The 20,738-nt window shown below is 44.1% G+C and overlaps 1 protein-coding gene across 1 annotated transcript in view; it reads right to left on the bottom strand.

Annotated features, from left to right (window-relative positions):
- Nucleotides 1-20,738, bottom strand: part of LOC146782758 (extracellular calcium-sensing receptor-like) — a 303,286-nt gene that overhangs the window by 169,604 nt on the left and 112,944 nt on the right. Inside the window, exon 4 of the mRNA XM_085637232.1 lies at nt 8,639-8,908. Within this exon, the coding sequence (XP_085493358.1) occupies nt 8,639-8,896 (258 nt within the window). The 5' untranslated portion in view covers nt 8,897-8,908. The remainder of the gene's footprint in view (nt 1-8,638; nt 8,909-20,738) is intronic.

Below are 20,738 nucleotides of genomic sequence, written 5' to 3'. Positions count from 1 at the left end.
ATCCGTTCCCAGTATGTCTGGACTGCTGCGCACTCCCAGAGAGTGTGAATAAATGTGCCCTCCTGCCAGCATTGATGTACTCAGCCACCATCCAGAGTGTAACCCATGTTAACCAGCAAAGGCCCTGACAAGTAGGATCTATGAAGAAGTTTTAACTGAACCAGGCGGAGCCGAGAGGAGATGGCCACCTCACAAGGGTAAGCCACCGCCGCCCGCCACTCCTCGTCCTCTAGACTCGCAACATCATGATCCCATTTAGCTCTTAATCGGGTCAGGGGATCCGCCATATTACTGATGAGCTTTTTATAAATAAGGGATATGGCTTTTTCCGGTAGGCCGCCATCTAGTATCCTGTCTTCAAGTGGGAAGAATTCAGGGAGGGCATCACCCCTGTGGAGAACCGCGAGCAGGGCATGGCTAATTTGAAGATATCTATAATATTCGGACTGGGCAAGTTCGTACTCTTGCTGCAGTCGGGAGAAGGGAACCTCCTCACCCGATTTCCATAGATCACCCACCCTGGAAATGCCTATAAGGTCCCATCGCATGGCTTGCACGAGTTTACCCTCCCAGCCCAGACTCTTACTGGCCACCCTCCATACATGCACTGCATGGCCAGTCAGGCCAGTCGAAACAGGCCTCAGGGCTCAAGCATGTAACGCACCCTCAAAGCCGCCCCCCGGGAGGAGCCACCTGTCTATTCGAAAGGCCGGGTCCTCTTGTGATATATATGTGCATTAATTGATTGCTGCGAGTTGCGAGGCCCAGTAATACCTTTTGATATTCGGGAGACCGATACCCCATCAAACCATCCCAGCGTGAGTTTGTGTGTTGTGATACGGGGTGGTTTGCCCTCCCACAGCAGATCTCGAACAATACCGTCGAGGTCCCTGAAGTACGAGGTGGCGACTGGGAGTGGGGTGTTCTGTAGTGCATATAAAAGTCTAGGAAGGGACATCATCTTGAACACGGCTGCGCGCCCCAAAAGAGTCAACGGGAGCGACTTCCAGTGTTGAACGTCCGATTTGAGACGCACTAAAGGCGGCAGGAGATTATTGTCGTAAAATCTAGATAGATCTTTAGAGACCCAGATCCCCAAGTATTTGAAGCCATCAGCAGCCTCCGCTAGTTGGTAACCTCGGGTGAGTGAGGGCCGCGTGCCATAAAGGACATAGAGCACTGACACAGACCAGTTTATTGTATATCCTGCAAAACTACCAAATACTCGGAATATGTCCATGACTACATTTAGGGATGCCGCCGGGGAGGCCAGATAAAGCAGAATGTCGTCCGCAAAAAAAAGCAAATATTAAATAATGCAAACGAATGGAAAAGTAATGCATGGCAAATGCATGCGTTGTTATGTCATACATCTGACCATCCCTGAAATCCTGATCATCACCAACACTGTTTCCATCAGCACTACTACTAGCATCACAAATGCCACCACCACTACTGTAACCACTATCATCAATACTACACTAGTCATTACCAAAATTTTCATTACCACCATCACCCCCACTACCAGTGCTGCTGCTACCAATACGTCTATTATCACTACTACCACAACTGATTTCACCACCTGCACTACCACCATCATCACCACTACTGTAACACAATCACTACTACTACTTGCACCCTCATCACACGTACTATCACCATCACCACCACATTATTTTGTTTATATCTGTGAAATCATTGTGTTTTAACAGTGTTTTCTATATGTGTAATGCAAAGGATAATGTGTGCATGAAAACCAGGTTATGTGATGGCAGTTATGTAAAAAGACTAGACCTAATGGGTTTGTCAATGTTTGCAGTATTATTGGACTTGGAATCTTTGCCTATATCACTTACACACATTATTCTATTCAAGGTTTATTTTTTGCAAATTTGCAATATTGGTCTTCTCATGTGCTACTCATAATGATAGACAAATGTAAATAATTTACATACACATATATGCTATCCTGCGGTTGTCATTTTGGGGAACATCAGACCCTAGATACAGACAATATCTGTGGTCTCTCTGACTTTTGTCAAGTCATGTGAATTTTGAGAGTATTGCTGGAGTAGTGCATCATGGCATTTATGGATAGGATATCACCTCCTTTCATTAGTAGGGCTGCTATTACATGTGTGAGGCTCATCCGGGGCAAAGTCCAGATCTGTAAGAAGGTTTTAGGGGTCTGGTTCAATGAAAGTTGGTGAAACAGTGGGGTTCAAGGCCCTCTTACAGAGACAAAAAGCCATTAGTATCCAGTATCTGACTCTTAATGTGTAAGACTGGAGTGTGTAGATGTATGCCTGATCTAGGACCTAAAAAAACGTTTGCACACGTTATGCATTTATGTTATAGAATTTCCAAAATGAAATTTTACCAGGGTGTGTCTGTGTGTCAGTTATGTATTAAATAGAACATTATGTTTTTGATTAACCAATAAAGTGCTATTTTCTCTCTGTTGGGTGGAATGAGAGGTGTGGCCTGTTTTCGTTTGTCTACCAGCCATAAAAGACTTACTCCCGTGTTATAGGCCCGAGCCTTCCAGAAGACAGAACCCCACTCCTCCGAAGACTTTAATTCCCAGCTTGTGCAGTGAATGTTCAAAAATTACAGCTGTGCGCAAGGTCACAGCTATTAACTGTTGAACATACACAGCAAAAACTGCAAAAGGAAACTGAAGTCAGCTCCTGGTGCTCTCTGGGTTTGGCTAAACTGTATTTCCTCAGTCAACTGACCCAGGGAAACCCAGGAACTGAGGACAGTTCCTTCATTCATCCTTCCAAAGCTCCAGTGAAAATGCGAACTACGGGAGGAGGGAGCACGAAAATATCCTGAGTACTCTGGCCCCCAGCCTCTTACTCTATTTCCCCTGCCCAAACCACATATCCTGGAGAGTAAGGGAAAGAGTGAGGCAGGGATGTGGATTATGACATTGTAGTCTTCAGAGCAGGGGGCCTATACCAGTGGTTGTAGACCGCTGCTGCTCTATTATCTTCAGTGGAGCTCTCAACTTTCCAATGGCCTAATTTAGCCTTAGAGCCCGCCATAGCAGGCTCAAACGGCTAATAAAGGCCAGCTCCAGCACTAAAAGCCTGAGACTAAGGCAAGTGTTTTTAACAAGGGAGCTGGCTTTTAATGGTCGGTAGAGCCCGTTAAGGAGGGCTCGAAGGCTTTTAAAATATTCCGCCCCTACCGGACAGAATGTTCTAGTTAGTAAAATAAAGCCTCTCAGAGCCCAGGGGATTTAAAATCCCCTCGGGCTCCAAGAAGCCTTTGGTCACAGCAACAGCTGTGAACAAGGTCAAACATTGGAATGTTGGAGCTCCAGGCTTCTACTGCCCATTAGAAGCCCGGAGCACTCCATTGTCTAAAGTGGAGCGCTCAACATTCCAATGGTCTAATACACCAGTCAGCGCAAAACTGTGGCAGAGACTGATCTTAACAAATAATTCCAGAGCTACATCACATAAAGTGAGCACTGACGGTGGCCACAGTTTTGGGCTGAGTTGTGTCTTAAGTGGATGATGAGCTAGAGGAGCACTTTTTTACCACCTTAGTAAGTGGTTGCTTGTTACAGAAATGTTCACGGCCTATGTTGTTTTCGGCTGGAAAAATAATAGCGTTTGTAGACATAAAGCAAACATCTAAACATAATGCAATAACAGATACAAAGCAACATAATATCACAATTAAAACATACCATGGAACATCATCCTAGTCGAAACAGAACGCCACACAAAAACTACAGTACAATAAAATAAAATAAAATAACATTGCAATAATGCAGAGCACAAAGACAGCATCACAAAAAACAACAGAACACATCATCAGTAACACAAAATGCCATACAGTGAGTGTGCACAAATACTCTTGTCTTATATTTCAACCTACAGAATCCTGTTTTCATAACACAGTGCTAAACAGTGTTTCAACCACGAAAAATCTAATTAGCGCCAGTTGAAAATGTTTTGTGGTCCAACCCTTTAGTGCTCACTTTATGTGATACCGACCTTGCAGAAGACAATGAAAGGTACAGAATTCCTCGGTGGCAAGTTGGCCACCTGGTGTGTACTCAAGGTAGTGAGGAGATGGGGGATACCTTCATGGCGGAACTAGGACCCTCACACACCTAGCAAGCTAGGTGTCATGCTTCATCATATGGGATTTCTCCTCGTCGAGCCGGCGCTGCAATGCTCGACGGGCACCCATAAAGGGGCTCTTTTTCGGAGATCTTTAGTTCCTTGCCGTATAGGTGCCGTGGGTGTGAGGAGCCTAGAGGCGTGTAGATGTGGTGTGTGGAATCCTTTGTTATTATTTTTATTCTGGGAAGGTCCCAACCTGAATAAAAAGGGAAGAGAGGGGGCAACTATTTTGTTTTAATGTGACAAAAATTTGCTCTACCCCCAGATGGTCAACATGCTTCTCGCCTCAGAATGTCACGAAGTGATCAGTTGGCGATTCCTCAGGACCAGATGACTAAACAACTATCTACAGTGGGTGGTGTGGTGCAACGCTACCTACCACTCTTTCTATCCGAGGGTTAATGCCCTGGAGAAGGGCAGCAAACCTAGAGTACATGAAAGGAGAAAGATCAAAAACCATCTTAAGATAATGGCAAATGATCATGGTTAAATGCAGTGGATGTGTCTCACTCTCTACATTCTCAAAGTTAAACATGTAAAAACTTTAAAAACACACAGTGCTGTCATGCAAACCCATCGAGCTCTGTGTGTGCCTTCATATATACATATATCACCTGTGTAACCATATTCAGAAAGGTCATGGTTCAGACCATGGTGGGTGAGTGAACATATGCTCACCTCTTTGGTTTTCATGTGCTGCCTCATCAGATCACAGCAGAGTAATTTGGACACACAGTGCAGTGTCTCTGTTGTATAAAGAGGCAAAGAGTATCAGATAGAAGTAGGCTGCAAGCACTTCAGATAAGCGCTCACTTCTTGGCTCTGGCTAACTATATTACGAAGTGCAGGAGGTATGGATCAGGGTGGACTAAGCCCGTCGTTGTAAATCTAAACATATGACACGATTATTCAATATTAGGGTGCTCAAGTCAGGCCGGTGTGTCTGGTAGTCTTGCCGCTTTCTATGCCCCTCAATTAAAAAAATAAGGAGGCACAGTGTTTAGCGATTCCAGTAACCCGGCCGCGACTAGGGCGGGTATTCAAAAATAAACAAACAAAGGTGCCAGTATTCCATTTAAGACTTAAGGCTGCTAACACCACTCCTCAATACCTCTTACCTTCGTTAGTCGCCGGTGTCAGAGTTGGCCTCCAAATGGTAGTACTTACTCACCTACCCGCTCCGCTGCATCAGGAAGGTACTGTGTAACAGACGGGACCTGTTTTAAATACCTGCCTCTGAAGCCGCCGAGCAGGGTAAATTAACCGCAGCTGAAAGGAATTAGCCTGGTGGTATCGAATTACGTCATATTTGACGGAATCATGGTGGCCATCTTAGAGTGTGATTAAAATCAATCAAAGCTATCTCAGTATTCTGTAGTCGCACCCCTTATTAGTTTATAAATTTGTGGTAATTAAGAGGTCATTTTTTATAAGTAATGCTGATGCCTACTGTTATGAAGTGCTAAAATTGAAAACATTCAAGAAATGTCTTGTTTCATTATTAAAAAATTATTTTGTTTGGACTTCTAAAAACCCCAAGTCAAAAAGGACTTAAATTACTTATACCAATTAGGTGTGTGCCAATTTTTTCATGTTTCAAATGGGGGGCATAAGCACTTTACTGCTGGTTAGCATGATCGAAGTGTGTGTAGAGTCCTATGCCCAACAAAAACTGATTCAGTTAAAGAAATCAAAATCTGGAAGGGTACCAGGCAAAAGATGGGCATTTTAAACACAGGTTCTTCCTGGACCCTACTGTAAAATTAAAAAAAACATTGCACAGCTATTAAAAATAATGGGGTTGTGCATGAAAGCTGTATATCTCCTTGGTAGCTGGCCGTGGCTCTGAACCTATATGATCGCTGCTACATGTTTAGATGGGGCAGTGATTCCTCTTGAGTACTCTCCATGGTCTTCAGTGTCCCATCCACTAAACAACAGCTAGGCATCAGCACCTATGGGCCAGAAATTGGTGGTAGGGCACAGCAGAGTGTGGGCATCAAGGTGTGTATGAGTCCACATGTAGGCAGAATTAACCTCCTCATGCTGTTCTGTCCTGCACAGGCACGTTTCGCCTCCTCCCACCAAGGACTCACAAGTTCAGCTGGAAGGGCCGGAACAGATCAAGGAAACATTTGTTACACTCTAAATGTGTAAACAGTGCAGCTATGTGCTGCCTCATCAGATCACAGCAGAGTAATTTGGACACACAGTGCAGTGTCTCTGTTGTATAAAGAGGCAAAGAGTATCAGATAGAAGTAGGCTGCAAGCACTTCAGATAAGCGCTCACTTCTTGGCTCTGGCTAACTATATTACGAAGTGCAGGAGGTATGGATCAGGGTGGACTAAGCCCGTCGTTGTAAATCTAAACATATGACACGATTATTCAATATTAGGGTGCTCAAGTCAGGCCGGTGTGTCTGGTAGTCTTGCCGCTTTCTATGCCCCTCAATTAAAAAAATAAGGAGGCACAGTGTTTAGCGATTCCAGTAACCCGGCCGCGACTAGGGCGGGTATTCAAAAATAAACAAACAAAGGTGCCAGTATTCCATTTAAGACTTAAGGCTGCTAACACCACTCCCCAATACCTCTTACCTTCGTTAGTCGCCGGTGTCAGAGTTGGCCTCCAAATGGTAGTACTTACTCACCTACCCGCTCCGCTGCATCAGGAAGGTACTGTGTAACAGACGGGACCTGTTTTAAATACCTGCCTCTGAAGCCGCCGAGCAGGGTAAATTAACCGCAGCTGAAAGGAATTAGCCTGGTGGTATCGAATTACGTCATATTTGACGGAATCATGGTGGCCATCTTAGAGTGTGATTAAAATCAATCAAAGCTATCTCAGTATTCTGTAGTCGCACCCCTTATTAGTTTATAAATTTGTGGTAATTAAGAGGTCATTTTTTATAAGTAATGCTGATGCCTACTGTTATGAAGTGCTAAAATTGAAAACATTCAAGAAATGTCTTGTTTCATTATTAAAAAATTATTTTGTTTGGACTTCTAAAAACCCCAAGTCAAAAAGGACTTAAATTACTTATACCAATTAGGTGTGTGCCAATTTTTTCATGTTTCAAATGGGGGGCATAAGCACTTTACTGCTGGTTAGCATGATCGAAGTGTGTGTAGAGTCCTATGCCCAACAAAAACTGATTCAGTTAAAGAAATCAAAATCTGGAAGGGTACCAGGCAAAAGATGGGCATTTTAAACACAGGTTCTTCCTGGACCCTACTGTAAAATTAAAAAAAACATTGCACAGCTATTAAAAATAATGGGGTTGTGCATGAAAGCTGTATATCTCCTTGGTAGCTGGCCGTGGCTCTGAACCTATATGATCGCTGCTACATGTTTAGATGGGGCAGTGATTCCTCTTGAGTACTCTCCATGGTCTTCAGTGTCCCATCCACTAAACAACAGCTAGGCATCAGCACCTATGGGCCAGAAATTGGTGGTAGGGCACAGCAGAGTGTGGGCATCAAGGTGTGTATGAGTCCACATGTAGGCAGAATTAACCTCCTCATGCTGTTCTGTCCTGCACAGGCACGTTTCGCCTCCTCCCACCAAGGACTCACAAGTTCAGCTGGAAGGGCCGGAACAGATCAAGGAAACATTTGTTACACTCTAAATGTGTAAACAGTGCAGCTATGAAGGAGTTGGTAGATACAGTTCCAGTCATTGTAAGTGGTTAGGGCCTGCTGCTCCCTAACTACGGGCCGCGGGGAGCAGAAGAAAGGGGTTAGACAGCCAAAAGCTTCAGCTGCCCATTTTCAAGTCAAGTAGTCCAATCCAACTTACATAAAACAGTGTGCCCCTCATAACGATAGTGGACAGACATCAGTGCAGACGTTCTAGGTCATGAGGACAACAGGCCCTGGACATATGAGTGTCAATGCTCCCATGTTGTTCTGCAAGCATAAATACATTAAAACATTGGGCTTCTGCTGCAGTGGAAGGATCCTTTACAATCTATTCACTGCATTGGAAGCTCTGTATAGAACACGTATAGCTAATGCACCAATTAAATGACTACTGGACAGTGAAGAGAATATTCTCCTGTGGTATGATACACTTTGGTCAAATACTCGCTGATAGAGGGTAACCACACAAACATATTTGTTAAAGAAACCTGCTGAAATACCACCTATTTACTTTTTTTATCACATGATGTATGACAAAGAGAAAATGCGCTTTTTAGTCAGAGATGAAAAGCTCAGGTTCTAGGCAGATTGTATTTTATAATATCATAGAAATGTTATTTGATTTAAATAGTGTTCCAAATATTGTTTACTGCAAACATATTGCTCCAGTTTAGATTTTCTCTCATTAACCTTCCTACAATGATATTTTTGTATATGATATTCTGACTATGATATTCTGATACCATACCTCAATGCACCTATCTTCTTTACAATACCAGAAAAAAATATTTGCACTGCACAAATGTTTACTGCTATCTGGTATTAAACACAGTCATAATATCCCCTGATCTTACCTGGGGGTGTCTATACAGTCCCAGGATATGTGCAAGAACAATTGAGTTTGTGGATCCCGAATCTCCAATGATGGCAGCTGGTGCCAGTCTTCTCCCACACTGGTAGTTTGGAGTAGGCACCCCTTGTCCTGAAAGCATCCATAGAGTTCCCTTGAGTGAGCGCTTGATCAGTGTACACGAGTCATAGATCTGGAATCCCAGGGTGATGTTGGGTAAAAGGGTTGGGTTGTTGTTAATTTCATTAATTGCAAACACCATGGCGTGGACCAACTGTAAATTCTGCAATCCAAAACTGAGAGATAAAAAGTCAATTGCAATTTAGAGACAGAACATAACATTTCTAATGGCAGGTTACAATAAGTTAGCAAACAGTTAACTACGTGAGAAAGGATAATTTGATTTCTCATTTCATGGCTTCAGTAATGGAGTTCTATATCCAAATATTAAATGCTATATTAGAGCAAACAAATCTTCGATTAAGGTGCCTATTTACTAATTTTATGAACTGAATATAAAAAGCTTTAATTTTGATTGTATTGAGAAGAATCCATCATATTTCTGATACTTGTATTTCCCAAACATTTGTCACTCATAACAAAAGTTTAAATTCCTCATTACTCTAAATTAGCAACTAGCTGTAGCATCTTCCCAGCCTGGGTACTCAATGCTGGCCCTGCCACACACAGAGCTTAGTATAATAAGTCTTTATTCGTCTCCTCTCATCTGATTGTGTTCACAGTGGAAGTATCTGTCTGTAGTTTGTGTTCTTTGTGTTCTACCTGTAACAATGATCAGAAAAATCATTCTGATCATTGTTACAGGTAGAAACACAGAAACTACAGACAGATACTTCCACTGTGAACACAATCAAATGAGAGGAGCTGAATAAACACACAGGAGTGCGATTGAAAAAATGTCAAATAAATATCATCTAGTAAATATGTTTATATAAAACAAATCATATACGAAATTAGAAATTAGAATAACAAGTCATTGCTCATATTCATATTCTAAATATTCTTTCATCCACTCTTTTTCCGATAATAACAGATGTATGTTGTCTGAATTTGGAGGATGTAACAAACACAGAGACCAGTTACTTGAAATACAAAAGAAACAGAAACCTGAAAGGTAAATTACTTTCTGAACCAGCAGCTCTAAGGTACAGCGAAATTAGTAAGGTCACTACTGCTCAATGTCCAAATATCTAAATGGTGAAAAGTAAAATGGTTGACTATTTCAGGTACAAGGGAAAAAATATCCCTGGGGTATAAAACATATCAAACCCAAAAAGAATAAAATAAAGAATAAAATGGCATTATAGATTTTTTTTTTAATATAATTCTTTTTGACATTCGACAAACAAAAAATCAGCAAAGAGGCAAAAGGTACAGGGATAAATGACAGGCAGGAGGAGTTAATTCGAGGACATTTTGACAGTACAAAATTGCATTCAGATTAAAATCAAAGAGCTGTAGATAATACATTTCATGGTGAGGACAAGTCTTCAATACTAGCTCTACACGGTGGGCTACAAATTTCCCCATGGTATGCGTTCCAGGCCCCCCAAATCAACGACCATTTCTTCGGGTACCCCCTTGCAACATAAACCATTTTCTCCCGGAACATGCACCAATCCCTGTTTTTCTTCCAATCCGCGAGGGCAGGGGGGTTGGTGGCTCCCCACGGCTGTGCTATGTTCCTTTTAGCCAACATTAGTCCCAGTGTTACCCAAGTCTTGCCCATTCTCCCCAAATCTGTGGGTTCCCATATATTTAACAGGCATCTCTTCGCCTCAAGGCGGATATCAAGGCCCATTACTTCGCCCAGTACTGTGTGGATTTGATGCCTGTATCTCTGAATGAGGTCACACTCCCATATTATGTGCATAAATGTTCCCTCAGAGCCACACTTTCGCCTGCACACACCCTCATCAGCCCTCCCCATTCGGACCAAACAGGGCCCAGTGACATGCACCCTATGTAGGATTTTGAGCTGAACTAGGCGTAGCTTTACCGATATAGCCACCTCTCTTGGGGTGGATAATGCCTCCTGCCATTCCTCGTCATCCAATTCTAGGCCGTCTCTTTCCCATTTTGCCCTGAGTCCCTGAAGGGGATCAGTTGCGTTAATAACAATTTTCTTGTAAGTGAGGGAGATCGATTTTTCTGGCAGGTAGCCGTCAAGCAGTCTGTCCTCAAGGGGCGTGTAGTCTGGGAGGGAAGTGCCGGGTATGTGCGCCTGCAGTGCATGGCAGACCTGAAGGTAACGAAAGCATTCTGTGTTGGCGAGCTCATATTTCTGCTGCAGATAGGCAAAGGTCACCACTGCTCCCCCCACACACAAATCTCCGATATTTGAGATCCCAATGAAATCCACTTATCAAAGCCCTTTGACTTCCAGGGATCACCTAGAATCTCAGAGTCCCAGAGTGGCATGGCTAGCGTTATTTTCCGGCCCCAGCCCAGGCTCTTGGTGGCTGTATGCCAGACATGCACTGAGCGTTTCGTCGGTCCTGTCAGGGGGAAGCGCTTTGGCCTAGCGTAGAGCGCTCTATTGTAGCTCTCGCACTGGTCCATAGCATAGCCCGGATCATCTACACTACGGTAAGTGCCATGATTGATTGCTGCAAGGTGTGCCACCCAATAATATTTCTTGAGGTCTGGGAGGCTGATCCCCCCATTGTACCAGTTAAGGGCGAGTTTGTGGAGCGCTATTCAAGTCTTCCCTCCCCACAATAATTCCCTCTGCAGACTCTCAATTTCTCTAAAGTAACCCGCGGGCACTGGGTCTGGGAAGTTTTGGAGCACGTAGAGAAAGCGAGGCAGGGACATCATCTTGAAAAGTGCTGCCCTGCCCAGCAGCGAGAGAGGGAGTCTCTTCCATGCAGCAGTATCCCGCTTCAGCCTGCGCAGTGGCGGGAGGAGGTTACGACTGTAGCAGAGCTGGTGGTCGGACGTCACATAGATTCCCAAATAGGTAAAGCCCTCAGTGGTGATTTGGATGGGACAGTCCATAGGGACGATGGGGAGGCCCCCATGCAAAACGTAAATGAGAGACTTGCACCAGTTAATGGAGTAGCCGGAGAACCTACCGAAGATTAACAGGATATCAAAAACCGCAATCAGCGATTTTGTGGGAGCTGCTAGGAAAAGGAGGATATCATCTGCATATAGTGAGATGCGGTCCTCCCACAATGGAGCCCACTTCAATCCCCATATAACAGGGTCCCTCTGGATCCACGCTGCTAGGGGTTCCAGCGCCAGGGTGAACATGAGGGGAGAGAGTGGGTAGCCCTATCGGGTACCCCATCCCAGTGAAAAGAGTGCCGACATTTTGTTATTCATCACTACCTATGCCAAGGGTTCAGAGTATAGAAGCCGAACCCACTGGATTAAACCCTGCCGAATCCCATCTTCGTGTGCACAGCAAAGAGGTAGGGCCATTCTCTTGTGTCAAATGCCATTGTAGTATCCAACAAGACTATGATTGCCGGTTCTTGTATCGTGCTCAGTCGTCCCATCACGCCATGCACTCTCCGCAGGTTCAGGGCTGTGTTGCGGTGTGGCATGATGCCCGACTGGTCCGGGTGCACCAGACCACCTATTATTTTAATGAGGCGGTTAACCAGGAGTTTAGCAAGAATTTTGGGTTCAGCATTTAGAAGGGAGATTGGTCTGTACGACGCACAATCCGACCTGGGTTTGCCGTCTTTATGGATTGTGACAATTGTGGCTGTCCGCTGGTCAAGTGGTAGAACCCCCCATTCCCTACTTTCGACGAACATGGACCACAGATAAAGGGCCAGTTTGTCAGGCGCCAATTTGTACAGCTCGATTGGTAGGCCTTGGGGCCTAGAACCTTGCCAGTCTGGAAGCTTCTAATGGCTGCCACGATCTCATCATTTGTGAAGTCACTGTCTAAGACCGCTCGCTCCTCAGTTTGCAAGATAGGAAGGGCAATATCCCTGAGCATGCAGTGAGAGTCCTCTTCAGTGTAGCTTGTTTGTGTGCGGTAGATATCGCAATAGTGGGCAGAGAACGTGTCAGCAATGGCCTGCGGGTCTGTGAGCAATAAACCATTACAATAAGCTATCTCCGGTACCAGTCTAGACGCCATATTTTTCTTGTCCAGCCACGCTAGTAGCTTCCCGGCTTTGTCACCGAGATCGGACACCGTGCCCTTGGTTTCTCTTGCAAAGGATTTTGCTCTCTCAGTAGCTATCGCCTTGTATTCGTCTCGCTTGCGCTGCAAGGCATGGATCTTTTCCTGTGTTACTCCCCCTTCTAATTCCTCTTCCAGTCCAAGGATTTCTCTCTCTACAGTTACCAGGTTTTTTATCCTCTCTTTACGTGCCTCAGCTATCAGGGAAAGCGCCTGCCCTCGGACCACTGTTTTGAACACTTCCCATAACGTCTGGGAGGAGTCTACAGTGCCCTTGTTTTCCTGGAAGTATTGGTCAATAGCCTGCATTAGAGCCTTAAGTATCCCAGGGTCTCGGAGCGAACACGGTTTAATGGGGGCTATCCTGCCCCCACCACCCCGTCCCAGCGCCACGTGAGCCCACACCAGGGAGTGGTCGGATATGCCCCTCGCTAGATGTCTAATTTCTCAAACAAATGTCAACTGTGTTGCAGGGATGAGTACGTAGTCAAGATGGGAGAAACTCTTGTGTGCACCTGAGTAGAAAGTGTACTGGACACTGTCTGGGTGGAATGCTCTCCATGTATCAGTGAGGCCAAGTGTTTCCAGAAAATCAGGCAACCTTTTCGGCTGCTGCGCCAATGTTTCGCGGGGTTGTCTATCCCATCAACAAAAGGCCCTCCGGCAGGGAGAGCAGCACTGTCCCCAGGTCTTTGAACGTGGGAGATTGCAGTCCCGGAGGGACATAGACAGACATGCAGGTGATCGTGTGCCCCTCCCATTTTCCCGTGACACCAATGTATTGCCCTAGGTCATCTGTCCATGTGGACTGGACAATAAAGGGAAGGGAGCCCCGCAGCAATATACCCACACCTCGGGAACTAGTGGTGAAGCCTGCGTGTGTCACTAACTTTTAACCTCATCTGTTGAGTGCCTTGCAAGTATTGCCCACTAGGTGGGTCTCCTGTAGGAGGACTACATCAGGGCATGTCTCCTAATGTATTGAAGCACAACACATCTCTTGATCTTGTATCGTAACCCGTTCACATTCCAGCTCAAGAGTTCAAGATTGCAGTCCCCATGCATTTGTACGTGAGTGATGTGAAGTCATCAGTTCTCCCCCGGGAGTAGTGTCTGCCCGTGCTGATTTAAAACAAATAAAACAAACAAAATGTCCCCAATCACAACAACCCCCCCTTGTCCCCCTGCAATCCGGGCCTAAAACTGCCCATGATTCCAACTTGCAGAGTGCCCTGTCGCCCAACTAGGAAACTAAAAGTGGAAATGAGGGGGTGAAAGAGTCGCTACATCCCCCCCTCCCCTCTCAAAACGATCAATGTCTCATCCGCTCCTCGAGAGGGCAAGTCTTGGTGTCATTCACTGTTGGATGGTATCAGACCCCGTGAGGCAGTGACACCCCCATGGATGGATACCTGAGGCCCCCGTCGATGCAGGGGGCCATGCTGTCGCATAACAAGTTCCGAAGGGCCTCCGGCATGCAGTCTCTCCTTATGCAGACAAGGCCGCTAGTCTCTCTGGTCAAAAGCATGGTCTAGGACTCCACGCCAATAATGCAGCCAGTCTGATGCAGATTCCGGGGTATCGAAGAACCAGGCCTTACCACCGGATTCCACCCGGAAGCGTGCAGGGAACAGCATAGCGTACTTTAACCCCTTGTCCCGGAGCATCTTCTTCACCGCCAGGAAGGAGCGGCATTGCTTCTGAACCGCCTGCATGAAGTCCGGGAAAAAGGTGATCATAGCGTTTTCGTACTTCAATGGTGGACCCGCCTTGGCATTTTGGAGAATAGTGTCCCTGTCACGGTAGTTCAGCACACATGCTAGTATCGGTGGTGGGGGAGCCCCAGGCTTCGGTCTTCCCCCCCGGGACCCTGTGCGCCCTTTCAATCATGAAGAATTTTGACAGGCCTTTAGGTTGGAGGTGGGTAAGTATAAGTTCCTCGACAAAGAGGTCCGGGGCCTGCCCCTCTGCCCGTTCCTGCACACCAAGGATGCGTACATTATTGCGTCCCTCATAGTCATCAAGCTCACCCTCAGCAATCTTTCGGAAGGACTGTAATTCGCGTATCTCAGTCTGCAGGTGGGAAGTGTTGTCTACCATGCTCGTGGCGGTAATCTCCAGTTGTTTGACCTTCGACAGGTCCGCCCGTATCAATGTGACGTCTGTGGAGAGTACGTCCATTCGGTGTTTCATAGATGCCCGCACCCCAGAAATGGCCTCCATGACATCTTTGAGTGTGAGCTCCGAGGGCTGTTCATCCGTTCCTCCATGCGCCTTATCCTTTGCCCGCTGGTCTTGGGGTGAGGCCTTTGGTAGCATGTAGCGGTCCAGCTTATTCTGCTGGATCGTTCTCAACCCCTTGGAGCCTGACATCATGAGTGGCTCAGGCAGTATTCACGGTTCCATTGACTAGCTGCACCACCCGTGGTCCATGGAGTTTCCCCGGCAGTGAATTGGGGGACGTATCTGGCTCCTATGCTGCTAGTGTCGTCGTTTGGTTGGGGGCGGCAGGATCCAAGAGTGACACAGCCCTTCAGGGTAGTCTACCAGTGTGCTCAGTCCTCCTGCACACCCAAACCCGGGAGTCAGGCTGCAGCGATCCACGAGGGAAAAGCAGCCCCAGCCGCTTCAGTAACGTTCAAAACCTCAGTCGCACCCAAGCCTTCTGGCGCAGCCTCAGCAACTCCGCAACTCTTGTCTATTGTGGCACCGGGCCGGCCGGGGCAGAGTCAGTCGTGGTCCTGCACTGCTACTACCACCCAGAATGGAATGTGTCAGTAGCGCGGCCGTAGCACAGGCACGGGACGTTAAGGCAACCAATGTCTGTCCGGGCCAGTCACCATTGGCACGCCACCCGCGGGTAGGATCTCGGGCAACCACTATAATTACGGGGGCACAGGACCCAGTCGCTGGTAGTATGCGCTTCACCCGCGATGAACAGGATGATGGGGCACCCTCACCGCAATAGGAAGTCCCAGGGGGAAATCCGATGTTTCAGCCAGGCCTCCCTCTGGCGCACAATCGACTCCGCCGTGCGTTGTTACGCTGTCGGTTGTTGCATGTACGCCACTGCCCGGTTGCCGCTCGTGTGGAGGCCTAAATCTCCGATGTCGAGATCTCCGGATACCGGGGCCTTATCGTTGCGATCAAGGTGTCGGTCGAGTCAGCGGGGGCTCCGGTTACAGGTACAAAGCTCGAAGAGCGGATATATGCGGCAGATAGTCGAGGAGAAGGGCTTCAGGACGGAGCTAATCTAACCAGCAGCCGCCATCTCGCGCTGCTTGGCCACGCCCCCAGCATTAGAGAAGTTGAGGAATAACTTATGTGTAGAAGACTGTTTAACAGTGACTAATTAAAAATGTGGTACACATTAAGTTGTCAAAATGTTTTTACATTTTATTTAACAACATATGTTGTACAGAAGATGTTATTAAATATGTATATATAGTAAAGATTGCTAAATATATAAGGGAGCCTTTTTAAAAACAGCGTGACATTCTTAAAATTTATGTGCACTTGGAACAGTTAATTTTTAAAACAGACTGTGATGTTTTTATCAACGCCGCTAAAGCAAGATGTATATTTTACATTACAGTCCACAATGAATGATTTACAAGACCAGTGCATGTTGGGATATGTACGATTTCACTACCAGTCACTTGGGGATTTGAATATAAGGCAGCAGACACTGAGCATTCTACTCACCTGTGAAAAAGGCTGCTTGTGACAGCTGAAACGCGTCAGGAAAAGAAAAGCTGCCATTATTATTGAAATAAATGCTGATGCCTTTCCTGATCTGGGCTTCAATATGCTTTTTTCTTGTGTGTTTAAAGGGATGGGATACTCCAGGCCCATTTTGACGTAGCCGCCCTGCAGGGATGGAGGCTCCCATCAAAATGTATTGTTTGTGGATATATATATATATTCACTGAAAAAACCATAGGTTTCAGGGACATTATAGTTAGAAATTAGCATTTAAAAATGTAGCAATTCACTGAAAAAAACACGATTAAGGGACGTTATAGTTAGTTGGACATTTTACTCGTACAAAACAGATACATTCAGCCGTTATAGTTAGTTCAGCTAACTATAATTCCAGTGACTGTGTGTTTCTGTAAAGTTAAAATATGTTTTATATATATATATATATATATATATCACCATTCACCAGTTCGCGCAGAAACCCCAGCCACTCGCAGCGGCGGGCCCGGACGGGTCGCGACTCCCAAAAATCCAAACACTCCGTCTCCAATATAAAGAAAACGATGTCCATGCCACTTTAGTTTTCAGCACGTATTTATTTTCAAAAAACGCCCAGTCACTCGACGCGTTTCGGAGGGAAACCTCCTTGTTCACGAGTACGAGTGTATGTGTTTACACAAAGTTTATACAATCATGTGACACCTTCAGTGAAAATAACTGAAAACAGACTCTGTGCTCTTGCATACCATTGTGGGCCTAGAAAACAGACTACAAACTTCTGTGTCGTTTTACTTTTTTGGAGTTTGTCAGTATATATATATTCCATATATTACTCCTTTCTCTTAAGGCAATGGTTATTTGACATTTAATACCATATACGCTGTTACTGAATTTTATGACACATTGTATCAACAATGATTTATACCATACATTTTTATCAGCGAATTCACTTTAAATCTGCTTTGTCAGACCAATGTCAAATAGCACGCAATGTCAATTCAACCCCAGTGGGTATTACGTGATCAACTCACTCAATCCTCCATTATATAAACTTCCAGTTTTGTGGTCCTGTCTTAAACTCTCCTTAAAGTATTCAGCACCAGTCTGTAAAAGTGAAGTTAAAAATAAAAGTCAAAACATATATATATTTGTGATTGTTTACATACACTAGTTCAATTAAAAATACAGACGAGCAATGAGTACATGTTTTACAAAGTATTTGCTTCTTTAGAACCGGGATACCTCATCTCACCGAACAAATCATGTACCTATGGTTATACTGGACTTTGTTAACCCAAATGTACTGCAAGCGCCTCATCACAGTTGTGTCCCTCTGGTTGCATGGTGTGATACTTGATAATAAATCTAGACTCTAATCTTCTTAGTTCTAGAGTTCTATCAACCCCACGTGCTTTTACTGGAACATTGTCTAGAACAAAAAATGAGATGAGGCTATTATTGCTCTTATGGTGGGCGGCAAAGTGTCTCGCCACCGGGTACTATCTATCTACGTTTTTTATAGCCCTTAAATGTTCTAGTACTCGTTTCTTAGCTGGATGTATTGTGCTTCCTATGTAGTACTTGTCACAGGGACATTTGAGCGCATACACTGCATACTCAGTGTTGCAGGAAAAATGTCTAAGAATTTTAAAGGGTTTACAATGCGTCGAGAGTTTAACTTCCTTGACATTAGTACTGTACTTACATGCTTTACATCTTCCGCATGTATAAAATCCTTGTACAGTACTTCTTTTACTCTCTGGTGAAATCAATGTTGTACAGACCATATCTTTTAAAGATTTAGGTTTCCGATATGTTATCTGGGGATAGTCTAGAATTTCTTTTGTTAGGTCTTTATCAACCTTTAGTACATCCCAGAATTTACTTAAGGCTTTTCTGACATCCCATGCTTGTTGGTTAAAGTTAGTTATAAACCGTACATTCCCTGTCATTTTAGGTTCAGTTGTTTATATATATATTCACTTAAAAAACCATAGGTTTCACACATGTTATAGTTAGCTGGACATTTCACTCGTAAAAAACCATTGAAATTCCCTCGTTATAGTTAGTTCAGATAACTATAACTCGCTCGCCCGCAATCCACTGCTGATGACGTCACATATTACATCACTCATGACATGGTCAGTGGCATCACTCATGACATCACTGATGACATCATCCTTGTGATAGAGTGGCGGTCGCGCGAGTTATAGTTATCTGAACTAACTATAACGGGGGAATTTCAATGGTTTTTTACGAGTGAAATGTCCAGCTAACTATAATGTGTGAAACCTATGGTTTTTTAAGTGAATTTGCAAGGTTTTTTAAATGCTAATTCCTAACTATAACGTGTGTGAAACCTATGGTTTTTTAAGTGAATTTGTAAGGTTTTTTGAATGCTAAGTTATGTATGTTTTATTATTTTTTTAATATATTTATTTTACAATAGGCTACCTATGTATATAGTTATAGATTGACTGTATCCTGTAATATGGAATGGCTTGTTTAAAATGTTTTTGTTTTTTTTAAAGGTTTTTCACCGTGCTCAAACGGTGCGCACACCCCGCGATTTTTTAAAAAAGAAATAAAATGTTTTTTTCACCCTTCGGGGTCCTTCAGGGACCCCCTGACAAAGGCTAGGGGGTCAGGAACTCTCTACCCTGCCCCCTTTTCACGTTCTCCACCTTTCTTTTTCACTGTCACACACAAAACACACAAAATGGCGGCCGACACTTCCTGATTTCGACCTATTCGAATGTTGACTGACATGTAACCACCAATCAGAATTACGCTCGCGCACGTTATGGTGCGCGCACCACCGTGCGCGCACCGTGCACGCACGGTGCGCGCTTATGGATATGTATGTGCTTTTAAATGCAATTTTCTCAGGAACTACTGAACAGATTTACACCATATATGCAAAAGGCACATGCCTGACCTGAGGACTACCTCTTTGCCAAATTTCAAGTAATTCTGTTCAGCCGTTCGGGCTGTACCTTCGACTAAAGGTCCTAGGGGAAAATGCATGGGGAAAACGTGTTTTGGGACCCCCCCTTTTTTCTCAGCCCCCGCTTGATTCAGGGTAGGAGCTGAGCGGAGCACCCCATTAGTTTTGAAGATTTTGCGAGGATTCGTCAACCGGCGCCAAAGTTATTCAAAATAGAATTTTCAGATTTCCTATGGAAACACGGTCCTAACTATAACTATCTACTTGCGACCGCCAGTAGATAATATATATATATATATATATATATATATATATATATATATATATATATATATATATATGTATATATATATATATATATATATATATATTTATATGTATCTATGTATATATATGTGTATGTATATATATATATATATATATATATATATATATATATATATATATATATATATATATATATATATATATATATATATATATATATATTCACTGAAAAAACCAAAGGTTTCACACACGTTATAGTTAGGAATTAGCATTTAAAAAACCTTGCAAATTCACTGAAAAAACCATAGGTTTCACACATGTTATAGTTAGCTGGACATTTCACTCGTGAAAAACCAATGAAATTCCCCCGTTATAGTTAGTTCAGCTAACTATAACTCGCACCCCCGCAGTGCACTGCTGATGACGTCACATATTACATCACTCATGACATGGTCAGTGACATCACTCATGACATCACTGATGACATCTCAAATGACATCACTGATGACATCATCCAGTGAATGTGTATTTTTCTGAAAATTAAAATATGTTTTATATATGTATATCTCACGGACGATGGAAGAATAAATGGGTATATAAGTGTCTAAATGGATGAGTTGTTTTTGAAAAATTGATTGTGTAACTGACTGATTAAGTGTATCATAGTGAATACATGGCTTAGTGAGTAATGTTTAAATATGTAAATATCTGTATCAGTCTCTCACTTTGTGTATAAGTGGCTGCATGGGTTGGTGAGTAGCTACATGGGTGTTTATATAGGTTATTAGTTGTTTTTTTTAGTATCAGTGTGAGTGTGTGTATGGTTCGGTGGGGTGTATTACGTACTGCATAGGTGCATGAATGAGTGACTTACTGTTTGAATGTGTTGAAGACAGCATGTCTGCAGCACTGTATGGGTGGATGAGTGTGTGCATGGGTGTGTTAGTGAGTGAATGACTGTCTCAATAGTGTCTCTATGAGTAACTACATATGTTTTAAACTAGTATATGTGACTATTGG

Source organism: Triturus cristatus, chromosome 12 (genome assembly GCF_964204655.1).
Source record: "Triturus cristatus chromosome 12, aTriCri1.1, whole genome shotgun sequence".
NCBI lineage: Eukaryota > Metazoa > Chordata > Amphibia > Caudata > Salamandridae > Triturus > Triturus cristatus.
Note: the sequence above shows the minus strand (reverse complement) of the source record. Positions and strands in the feature narration are given on the sequence as shown.